The following is a 13,343-nucleotide window of genomic DNA, read 5'->3' as shown; positions in this document are numbered from 1 at the left end:
ATAATAATAATAATAATAATAATACTAATACGGTTACTTTACTAATTGAAAGACTGATGCTGAAAGAAGTAATTCTCTAGACCAGGGGTCCCCAAACTAAGGCCCGGGGGCCGGATGCGGCCCTCCAAGGTCATTTACCTGGCCCCCGCCCTCAGTTTTATAATATGATATATTGTATATACATATAATATTGATAATAATATTATAATGTAATACAATATAACACTAATAATGATACCATATAATAATAATAATTATATATTCTATATTACATATAATATTACTAATAATCTTACAGTATAGTTCAATATAATAATATATAATGCTAATATTGTGCTATGCTAAAAATATAATATATTGTATGTACATATAATTTGTAAGCCACTCTGAGTCCCTTTTGGGGTGAGAAGGGTGTGATACAAATGTAGTAAATAAATGCAGCAAATAAATAAATAATAAATAAATACATTTTAGACTTAGGCTCGCCCAAAGTCTGAAATGACTTGAAGGCACACAACAATAACAACAACAACAACAATCCTAATTAACTTGACTATCTCATTGGCCAGAAGCAGGAGCACACTTCCCATTGAAATCCTGATAAATGTATGTTGGTTAAAATTGTTTTTATTTTTAAATATTGTATTGTCCTTTCATTGTTGTTGTTGTTGTTGTTGTTGTTGTTGTTGTTGTTGTTTTTGCACTACAAATAAGACATATGCAGTGTGCATCGGAATTTGTTTGTATTTTTTTTTTCAAATTATAATCCGGCCCCTCAACAGTCTGAAGGATTGTGGACCGGCCCTCGGTTTAAAAAGTTTGAGGACCCCTGCTCTAGACCAAGTGATAATAATGATAATAATAATTAGTATTATTGTTATATGAATATGGTTCCTTTACTAACTGAACTACTGATGCTGAAGGAAGTGATTCTCTAAACCAAGAGATAATAATAATAATAATAATAATAATAATAATACTAATACGGTTACTTTACTAATTGAAAGACTGATGCTGAAAGAAGTAATTCTCTAGACCAAGTGATAATAATGATAATAATAATTAGTATTATTGTTATATGAATATGGTTCCTTTACTAACTGAACTACTGATGCTGAAGGAAGTGATTCTCTAAACCAAGAGATAATAATAATAATAATAATAATAATAATAATAATAATAATATGAATACGGTTACTTTACTAATTGAAAGACTGATGCTGAAAGAAGTAATTCTCTAGACCAAGTGATAATAATGATAATAATAATTAGTATTATTGTTATATGAATATGGTTCCTTTACTAACTGAACTACTGATGCTGAAGGACATGATTCTCTAGACCCAGTGATAATAATAATAAGAAGAATAAGAATATGAATATGGTTCCTTTACTAACTGAACTACTGATGCTGAAGGAGGGGATTCTCTAGACCAAATGATGATGATGATGATGATGATGATGATGATGATGATGATATGAATATGGCTCCTTTACTAATTGAACTACTGATGCTGAAGGATGATTCCCTAGCCCAAGTGATTATTATTATCATTATCATTATTATTATATTAATATGGTTACTTTACTAACTTAACTACTGATGCTGAAGGATGATTCCCTAGTGCAAGTGATTATTATTATCATTATCATTATTATTATATTAATACGGTTACTTTACTAACTGAACTACTGATGCTGAAGGTAGTGATTCTGTAGCCTAAATGATGATGATTATTATTATTATGTGAATATGATTCTTTTACTAATTGAACTACTGATGCTGAAGGAAGTGATTCTCTAGCCCAAGTGATTATTATTATCATTATTATTATATTAATATGGTTACTTTAGTAACTGAACTACTGATGCTGAAGGTAGTGATTCTCTAGCCTAAATGATGATGATGATTATTATTATGTGAATATGATTCTTTTTACTAACTGAACTATTGATGCTGAAGGAAGTGATTCTCTAGCCCATGTGATTATTATTATTATTATTATTATTATTATTATTTAATACGGTTGCTTTACCAACTGAACTACTAATGATGGTCATTTTCTAGTGATGCTCACCACCACAGTCCCATTTCCAATATGCCTCTGTTTGTACACAATTGCAAATAGAGATAAATATTATGAAATATTCCAAAATATTTCTGATCTCCAGCATTTCGGAAAAGAGAGACTATTATTATTAATACTAGCTGTGCCCGGCCACGCGTTGCTATGGCATTGTCTGGTGGTGTTGGTGAGAAATTGTTGAAGTAGTGGTGGTATTGAATGTCTATTGTATGGTTGTCTTTATGTTTAGTATGCATTTGGTTGTTTGTGTACTGTGAAAGTGGTGAGGGTAGAGGGGGTCTATGTATTTTATAGGCAATGTGGAAGAGGCCTGAGTGAGGCCTAACTCTGCCTGTCCCCTGGGCTGAGCAGGTTGGTAGGAGACCAAGTGGGCAGAGCTTAGCCTTCTAACTGGCAGCAATTGGATAAAAACAATTATTCCTCCCTCTCTAATTAGGACTTTATTTTTCTTTTCTTTTTCTTGTATCAACCTAGAGGCGTGGACGAGGGGTTGTGCTGTCAATTTTCAAAGTTGGGGGGCCTTTAGTTTTGTTGTTTTGTCGGTCGCCGGGATTCCATCACTCTTTTATATATATATAGATAGAAAGATTCCAGCTGTCAAACCATGTAAGATCCCTTATTACGCCTACTATAATGAATATTACGACTATTTTCAACTGCAAAAGCACAGAAGAGAGGCCTAGCTTTGCTCTTTGTTGGGTATTATTATTAGTATGTGTTGTTATTACTGTTGTTGTTATTGCTACGCCCACTCCTAAGAACTGAGCATCCCCTTGCTTTTCTTATCACAATATGTCATATATTATGTTACAGTACGACCGCCAACGGTAACCATAGAGAAACAAGTATAGCATTACAAGTTGTTGTCATTTTACTATTATTGTCATTCCTATCAGTATCCTGTCTTCTCTTCCTCCTCCTTAAGAAATGGGCTCTCCCTTGCACTTCTCTCCTTGCACTTACGTAATGTATATTAGATTACATGACATTATGGTACTACTGCCAACCACAAGACCACGGAAAAGCAGCACTGGCATATCTAGGAATAATTCATCAATAGTAATTATTATTATTAATTATTATCTCTTCTATTCCTCCTAAGAAATGGATACTCCCTTGCACTCCTATTCTAATGCTATTTACATTACGATTGCCAACAACAAAATGATACGAAATCGGCAGTGGATTATCTAGAGATAATGATGATGATAATAATAATAATAATAATATTTCCCTCTTCTATTCACCTTCTAATGTATTCCCTCTCCTCAATAGGTATTACAGATCTAATAATAAGCATAATAATAATAAAGTATTCCACTCAATATGCATTACAGATCTAATAATAATAATAATAATAATAATAATAATAATAATAATAACGTATTCCACTCAACAGGCATTACAGATCTAATAATAATAATAACGTATTCCATTCAACAGGCATTACAGATCTAATAATACTAGGCACAATAATCACAATAGCAATGTATTCCCTCTCCTCCTCCTCTCAATAAGCATTACAGAAATAATAATAGTAATAACTATAATAATAATAATGTATTCCCTCTCCTCAATAGGTATTACGGATCTAATAATAAGCATAATAGTAATAATAGTAGTAGCAATGTATTCCCTCTCCTCTTCTCAATAGGCATTACAGATCTAACAATAATAATAATAACAATGTATTTCACTCAACAGGCATTACAAATCCAATCATAATAAGTATAATAATAATAATAATAATGTATTCCCTCTCCTCAATAGGTATTACAGATCTAATAAGCATAATAATAATAATAATAATAATAATAATAATATCAATGTATTCCCCCTCCTCTTCTCAATAGCATTACAGATCTAATAATAATAATAATAATAATAATAAAGTATTCCACTCAACAGGCATTACAAATCCAATCATAATAAGCATAATAATAATAATAATAATGTATTCCCTCTCCTCAATCGGTATTACAGATCTAATAATATGCATAATAATAGTAGTAGCAATGTATTCCCTCTCCTCTTCTCAATAGCATTACAGATCTAATAATAATAATAAAGTATTCCACTCAACAGGCATTACAAATCCAATCATAATAAGTAAAATAATAGGTATGACAGATCAATAGGTATGACAGATCTAATAATAAGCATAATAATAATAATAATAATATCAATGTATTCCCTCTCCTCTTCTCAATAGCATTACAGATCTAATAATAATAATAATAATAATAATAATAATAATAATAACAACAACAATGCATTCCACTCAACAGGCATTACAGATCTAATAATAATAACAACAATGTATTCCACTCAACAGGCATTACAGAGCTAATAATAATAGGCACAATAATCACAATAGCAACGTATTTCCTCTCCTCCTCCTCTCAATAAGCATTACAGATATAATAATAGTAATAATAATAATGTATTCCCTCTCCTCAATAGGTATTACAGATCTAATAAGCATAATAATAATAATAATAATAATAATATCAATGTATTCCCCCTCCTCTTCTCAACAGCATTACAGATCTAATAATAATAATAATAATAATAATAAAGTATTCCACTCAACAGGCATTACAGAGCTAATAATAATAATAATAATAATAATAAAGTATTCCACTCAACAGGCATTACAGATCTAATAATAATAATAATAATAAAGTATTCCACTCAACAGGCATTACAGATCTAATAATAATAATAATAATAATAAAGTATTCCACTCAACAGGCATTACAGATCTAATAATAATAATAATAATAATAATAATGTATTCCACTCAACAGGCATTACAGATCTAATAATAATAATAATAATGTATTCCACTCAACAGGCATTACAGATCTAATAATAATAATAATAATGTATTCCACTCAACAGGCATTACAGATCTAATAATAATAATAATAAAGTATTCCACTCAACAGGCATTACAGATCTAATAATAATAATAATAATAATAATAATAATAATAATAATAATAACGTATTCCACTCAACAGGCATTATAATAATAATAATAGGCACAATAACCCTCCTTCCCGATGCAGTCCCAACCCAGGCCGGGACGCCCACTGCCTACGACGGCCGCGCAGACTCACTCCGGTCGGGGCTCTGGGCGCGCGTCCCGGGCGTGCAGGCCGCGAGGAGCAGCCCGAGGAGGAGGCCGAGGCCGAGGCCTAGTCCCAGGCGGCCCGCCATGCCTGCTTCTCGCTCAGGCCTCGCTCGCCTCCTCCGCCGTCGCCCTTCTTCTCCCTCCTCCGGGGTCTCGATCAACAAGCGCCGCCGCCTCCGCCGCCGTCCTGGGCGGGGAAAGCCAGGCAGGCAGGCCGGCCGCCCCTCCCTCCCTCCCTCCCTCCGCGCTCCACGCCTCCTTCTCCTCAGAAGGAAAAATGGCGCCCGGAGCGCGGACGGGGTCCCTTTCTCGCCTCACAGGCTCGGGAACTACAACTCCCAGAAGCCCTCCCGCCTGCACCAACGGGAAGGAACGCTGGGAAATTGAGTCCCAAACCACAGGGGCTTGGGCCTCGGACTCCCAGAAGCGCCCCCCGCCTGGCTCAAGGCGAAGGGATTCTGGGAAATGGAGTCTCCGGATAGACCGAGGGGAGGCGCCCCTCAGCCAGGCCTAGCGCCCCTCAGTCGGGGATGGAGCCCGCCTCGAGTGATTCTCCAGGTTTTTCCTTCAGAGAATTAGTATTACTACTAAAACTACTACTACTACTACTAATAATACTAATATATTATATTAATTTGATATTATAAGAACGTTATATTGTAATGAGAATATTCTCATTATAGGAGAGGCGCCCCTCAGCCAGGCCTAGCGCCCCTCAGTCAAGGATGGAGCCCGCCTCGAGTGATTCTCCAGGTTATTCCTTCAGAGAATTAGTATTACGACTAAAACTACTACTAATAATAATCTATATATATAAAAGGATAAAGTTGCGGGCGCAGTGACTATAACAACAAAACTAAACATCCCAGAAATACGAAATTTGGCAACACAATGCAAAAGGCTTGCCTCCAGGTTACAACAACACAACCACACCACAAAACCACAATCCAGACCCACAAAACTCACAATAATGCATCATGACTATAACAACACAACTAAACGCCCCAGAAACACAAAACTTGGCAAAACAATGCAAAAGCCTTGCCTCCCAGTTGTAACAACACAACCACACCACAAAACCACACTGGACCCACAAAACTCACAACAACGCATCATGACTATAACAACACAACTAAACGCCCCAGAAATACGAAACTTGCCAACACAACACAAAAGCATTCCCTCCCGATTGTAACAACACAACCACACCACAAAACTACAATCCGGGCCCACAAAACTCACAACAGTGCATCGTGACTATAACAACACAACTGAACACCCCAGAAATATAAAACTTGGCACACAACTAAACGGCCCAGAAATACAAAACTTGGCAACACAACACAAAAGCCTTGCCTCTCAGTTGTAACAACACAACCACACCACAAAACCACACAGGACCCACAAAACTCACAACAACGCATTGTGACTATAACAAATACAAAATTTGACAACACAACTCATCCACCTCCCCAATCCCTACATTCACACTTGGCCTCCAAAAAAACAATTACAATAATAACAATGACAACAACAACAACAAGAATCAACACCATCACAGGCAAGAAACAGCCAGGCACTGAGGCTGAGAGGCCAGTCAGTGCTACAGTGGGCCTCCAAAAAACAATACAGTAGCCTCTAACTTATCCAACCTTCATGACCACAACAACAACAATAATAATAAACGCATACACAGGCAAAACAAAAAAAAGACTATTGTACCACAATAAAAATATAAACCGCACTCAGCAGAATCAGACATTACAACTAACAACAACCAAAGACAACAGGGATCTCAAGCAATTATCAATCAACACAAAAATTGAAGAAGGGAACAGACTTCAAATACTACTACTAATGTGAGTATAAAGAAGGTGGAGGTCACAGCATCAATACAACCTAATGTAGACTGACCAACACCACCAGACTCAGACACAGCAACGCGTGGCCGGGCACAGCTAGTATATTATATTAATTTGATATTATAAGAACGTTATATTATAATGAGAATTAATATTCTCATTATAGGAGAGGCGCCCCTCAGCCAGGCCTAGCGCCCCTCAGCCAGGGATGGAGCCCGCCTCGAGTGATTCTCCAGGTTTCTCCTTCAGAGAATTAGTATTACGACTAAAACTACTACTACTAATAATATATTATATTAATTTGATATTATAAGAACGTTACATTATGAAAATTAATATTGTTATAGTATTCTTATGTTATAGAATTATATTACTACTGCTACTAATATATTAATTTGATATTATAATGAGAATTAATATTATGTTATAATACTGTATTATAATTAAAATTATAGAATTATATTACTACTGCTCCTAATATATTTTATTAATTTGATATTATAATGAGAATTAATATTATGTTGTAATACTGTATTACAATGTTGTTATAATATTCTTATGTTATAGAATTATATTACTACTGCTACTAATATATTATATTAATTTGATATTATAATGAGAATTAATATTATAATACTGTATTACAATATTGTTATAATATTCTTGTTATATAATTATATTACTACTGCTACTAATATTATATTAATTTGATATTATAATGAGAATTAATATATTATAATACTGTATTACAATATTGTTATAATATTCTTATGTTATATACTGTACTACTAAAACTACTACTGCTGATAATAATATATTATATTAATTTGATATTATAAGAACATTATATTATACTGAGAATTAATATTCTGTTATAATACTGTATTACAATATTGTTATAATATTCTTATGTTATATAATTATATTACTGCTGCTCCTAATATATTATATTAATTTGATATTATAAGAACACTACATTATAATGAGAATTAATATTATGTTATAATACTGTATTATAATTATATAATTATATTACTCCTGCTCCTAATATATTATATTAATTTGATATTATAAGAACACTACATTATAATGAGAATTAATATTATGTTATAATACTGCATTATAATTATATAATTATATTACTACTGCTCCTAATATATTATATTAATTTGACATTATAATGAGAATTAATATTATGTTGTATTACTGTATTACAATATTGTTATAATATTCTTATGTTATAGAATTATATTACTACTGCTACTAATATATTATATTAATTTGACATTATAATGAGAATTAATATTATGTTATAATACTGTATTACAATAACGTTATAATATTCTTGTTATATAATTATATTACTAGTGCTACTAATATATTAATTTGATATTATAAGAACGTTATATTATGAAAATTAATATTGTTTTAGTATTCTTATGTTATAGAATTATATTACCACTGCTACTAATATAATATATTAATTTGATATTATAATGAGAATTAATATTATGTTATAATACTGTATTACAATATTGTTATAATATTCTTATATTATGTATATAATTATATTACTACTGCTACAAATATATTATATTAATTTGATATTATAAGAACGTTATATTATAATGAGAATTAATATTGTTATAATACTGTATTACAATATTGTTATAGTATTCTTATATTATGTTATAGAATTATATTACTACTGCTACTAATATATTAATTTGATATTATAATGAGAATTAATATTATGTTATAATACTGTATTACAATATTGTTATAATTATATTACAGTAGAGTCTCACTTATCCAACACTCGCTTATCCAACGTTCTGGATCATCCAACGCATTTTTGTAGTCAATGTTTTCAATACATCGTGATATTTTGGTGCTAAATTCGTAAATATAGTAATTACTACATAACATTACTGCGTATTGAACGACTTTTTCTGTCCAATTTGTTGTAAAACATGATGTTTTGGTGCTTAATTTGTAAAATCATAACCTAATTTGATGTTTAATAGGCTTTTCCTTAATCCCTCCTTATTATCCAACATATTCGCTTATCCAACATTCTGCCGGCCCGTTCATGTTGGATAAGTGAGACTCTACTGTACTACTAAAACTACTACTACTAATAATAATATATTATATTAATTTGATATTATAAGAACGTTATATTATGAGAATTAATATTGTTATAGTATTCTTATGTTATAGAATTATATTACTACTGCTACTAATATATTATATTAATTTGATATTATAATGGGAATTAATATTGTAATACAGTATTATAACATAATATTCTCAGTATAATATCAAATTAATATATTAGTAGCAGTAGTATAATTACATAACATAATATTATAACAATATTGTAATACAGTATTATAACATAATATTAATTCTCATTATAATATAATTACAATATTGTTATAATATTTTTATGTTATATAATTATATTACAGTAGCGTCTCACTTATCCAACATTCGCTTATCCAAGCTTCTGGATTATCCAACGCATTTTTGTAGTCAATGTTTTCAATATATCGTGATATTTTGGTGCTAAATTCGTAAATACAGTCATTACTACATAGCATTACTGTAAACATCAACCTAATTTGTTGTTTAATAGGCTTTTCCTTAATCCCTCCTTATTATCCAACATATTCGCTTATCCAACGTTCTGCCGGTCCGTTTATGTTGGATAAGTGAGACTCTACTGTATGTTATTTCATCCGATCTAGCCAAAAAACTGGGAGGAAAAGCAGTATAGAAGAAATAAGAATAATAATAATAATAAAGTATTCCACTCAACAGGCATTACAGATCTAATAATAATAATAATAATAATAATAAAGTATTCCACTCAACAGGCATTACAGAGCTAATAATAATAATAATAATAATAATAATAATAATAATAATAATAAAGTATTCCACTCAACAGGCATTACAGAGCTAATAATAATAATAATAATAATAATAATAATAATAATAATAATAATAATAATAAAGTATTCCACTCAACAGGCATTACAGATCTAATAATAATAATAATAATAATAATAATAATAAAGTATTCCACTCAACAGGCATTACAGAGCTAATAATAATAATAATAATAATAATAATAATAATAATAATAATAATAAAGTATTCCACTCAACAGGCATTACAGAGCTGATAATAATAATAATAATAATAATAATAATAATAATAATAATAATAAAGTATTCTACTCAACAGGCATTACAGATCTAATAATAATAATAACGTATTCCACTCAACAGGCATTACAGATCTAATAATAATAATAATAAAGTATTAATGTATTATTAAAGTATTAATAAAGTAAAAAACTGGGAGGAAAAGCAGTATAGAAGAAATAAGAATAAGAATAGTGTACTACTAATAATAGTGTACTAATAATAATACTAATGTAGTAATATTAAATAATAATAATAGCCCTAAATGCTTGGGAAGTGGGACGTTGTGATTTTGTGATCCGAAATCCAGCATATATATCTTGTTTGCTGTGTTATACTATGTCTTTGTGTCAACAACAACAACAACAACAACAATAATAATAACAACAGTATACGTTGTTTCATCAGGTCTAGCTAAAAACACAACAATGTTCAGCCCTTGAGAGTATTTGTTAATGCCATCCCAAGCTTCCCGGAAAAATAAAACAAAATATTGTTGTAATCATTAATTATTAATTAATCATTAACAGAGGTGGCAAAGAATAAGGTTGACACATTACTTATTAATAGCAACGGGGAGGGAGGCGGAATGAAACGGCTCTCGGGTTGTTTTTGACCATTGATTTGAATTTTAATTAATTACTATTCCCGTGAGATGGTTTTTCATTGGCCTCAGTCTCCTTCCCGACCAGGCAATTCACAGCGTGTTTCTTAATTAGAGGGAATTACGGAAGGAGGTTCAGTTAATTGGGTGTTTATTTGAGCCGTAATTACTCCCAAACAGTATGGGCTAATTGGTTAATTATAGGGGACATCGTTTTGTGTGTGTGTGTATATGTGTGTATAGATATATAGATAGACTAGCTGTGCCCGGCCACGTGTTGCTGTGGCTTATGGGAATCCTTTGTTGTCCAGGTGGAATAGCAGTGAATAGCCTTGCAGCCTCAAAGCCTGGCTGTTTTCTTCTTATGGGAATCCTTATTTGTGAGCTGGAATGAAATGGAATAGGCTTGCTGTTTGGAAGGCTGTGTACTTGCGTTCTAGGAAAATGGTTTTCTGGGCTGCTAGAATTGCAATGAATAGCCTCACTGCTTCAAAGCCTGGCTGCTTGCTACCTAGCAGAATCTTTGGTTGGTCAGCTTCAATAGTACAGAGTAGTATCACTGCTTCAAAGCCGGCTTCTACCAAAGTTAATCCTTCGTTGGTCTGGTTGAATGGCACTGAATAGCCTTGCAGCTTCAATGCCTGGCTATGTTCTACGTAGGGGACTGGAACACTGTATCCTGCTTGTTGATTTTAATGATTGTTTTTATTGATGTTGATGTTTTTTACTGGGATAATTGTTTTATTGCTTTGTTACTGTTATTTGTTTGTTTTATCAGGCCAGGCCCCATGTAAGCCGCCCCGAGTCCCTTCGGGGAGATGGGGCGGGGTATAAAAATAAAGTTGTTATTATTATTATTATTATCAACACAACGACATTGTATGGCACAGCAAACAAGATAGATATGCTGGATTCCGTTTCGCAAAACCACAAGTCGAACAAGTGTCTAGGACTGTGTGATTTATTATTATTATTATTATTATTATTATTAATATGACACAGCAAACAAGATAGATATGCTGGATTTCGTTTCGCAAAACCACAAGTCGAACACTTCCCAAGTGTCTAGGACTGTGTGATTTATTATTATTATTATTATTATTATTATTATTATTATTATTATTATTATGACACAGCAAACAAGATAGATATGCTGGATTCCGTTTCGCAAAACCACAAGTCGAACACTTCCCAAGTGTCTAGGACTGTGTGATTTATTATTATTATTATTATTATTATTATTATTATTATTATTATTATTATTATTATTATTATGACACAGCAAACAAGATAGATATGCTGGATTTCGTTTCGCAAAACCACAAGTCGAACACTTCCCAAGTGTCTAGGACTGTGTGATTTATTATTATTATTATTATTATTATTATTATTATGACACAGCAAACAAGATAGATATGCTGGATTTCGTTTCGCAAAACCACAAGTCGAACACTTCCCAAGTGTCTAGGACTGTGTGATTTATTATTATTATTATTATTATTATTATTATTATTATTATGACACAGCAAACAAGATAGATATGCTGGATTTCGTTTCGCAAAACCACAAGTCGAACACTTCCCAAGTGTCTAGGACTGTGTGATTTATTATTATTATTATTATTATTATTATTATTATTATTATTATGACACATCAAACAAGATAGATATGCTGGATTTCGTTTCGCAAAACCACAAGTCGAACACTTCCCAAGTGTCTAGGACTGTGTGATTTATTATTATTATTATTATTATTATTATTATTATTATTATTATTATTATTATTATTATTATTATTATTATTATGACACATCAAACAAGATAGATATGCTGGATTTCGTTTCGCAAAACCACAAGTCAAACCCTTCCCAAGTGTCTAGGACTGTGTGATGTATTTTCGGATGATGCGCACATATCCCAGCAGGGTGGCCTTTTGCTGTTGGCAGATGGTGATTTTGTCAATGTCTATTGTTTCCAAATGCCGTCTGAGATCTTTTGGCACGGCACCCAGTGTGCCCATCACCACCGGGACCACCTGCACTGGTTTCTGCCAGAGTCTTTGCAGTTCAATCTTGAGGTCCTGAGAGCGGCTGAGTTTTTCCTGTTGTTTTTCCTCAATGCGACTGTCACCTGGGATGGCAACATCCATGATCCAAACCTTTTTCTTTTCCACAACTGTGATGTCCGGTGTGTTGTGTTCCAGAACTTTGTCAGTCTGGATTCGGAAGTCCCACAGTATCTTTGCGTGCTCATTTTCCAATACTTTTGCAGGTTTGTGATCCCACCAGTTCTTTGCTGCTGGGAGGTGGGACTTGAGGCATAAGTTCCAATGGATCATTTGGGCCACAGAGTTGTGCCTCTGTTTGTAGTCTGTCTGTGCGATTTTCTTACAGCAGCTGAGGATATGATCCATGGTTTCGTCGGTTTCCTTGCACAGT

The 13,343-nt window shown here is 32.4% G+C and overlaps 1 protein-coding gene across 1 annotated transcript in view; it reads right to left on the bottom strand.

Moving 5' to 3' along the window:
* The window catches only part of insr (insulin receptor), a 110,998-nt gene extending 105,535 nt beyond the window's left edge, over nt 1-5,463 (bottom strand). The window contains exon 1 of the mRNA XM_062960204.1: nt 5,212-5,463. Coding sequence (XP_062816274.1) covers nt 5,212-5,311 — 100 coding nt within the window. The 5' untranslated portion in view covers nt 5,312-5,463. The remainder of the gene's footprint in view (nt 1-5,211) is intronic.
* Nucleotides 5,464-13,343: the final 7,880 nt, after the last annotated feature.

This window comes from Anolis carolinensis, unplaced genomic scaffold (assembly GCF_035594765.1).
Source record: "Anolis carolinensis isolate JA03-04 unplaced genomic scaffold, rAnoCar3.1.pri scaffold_7, whole genome shotgun sequence".
NCBI classification, from domain to species: domain Eukaryota; kingdom Metazoa; phylum Chordata; class Lepidosauria; order Squamata; family Dactyloidae; genus Anolis; species Anolis carolinensis.
This window is presented reverse-complemented; position numbering and strand designations above follow the sequence as displayed.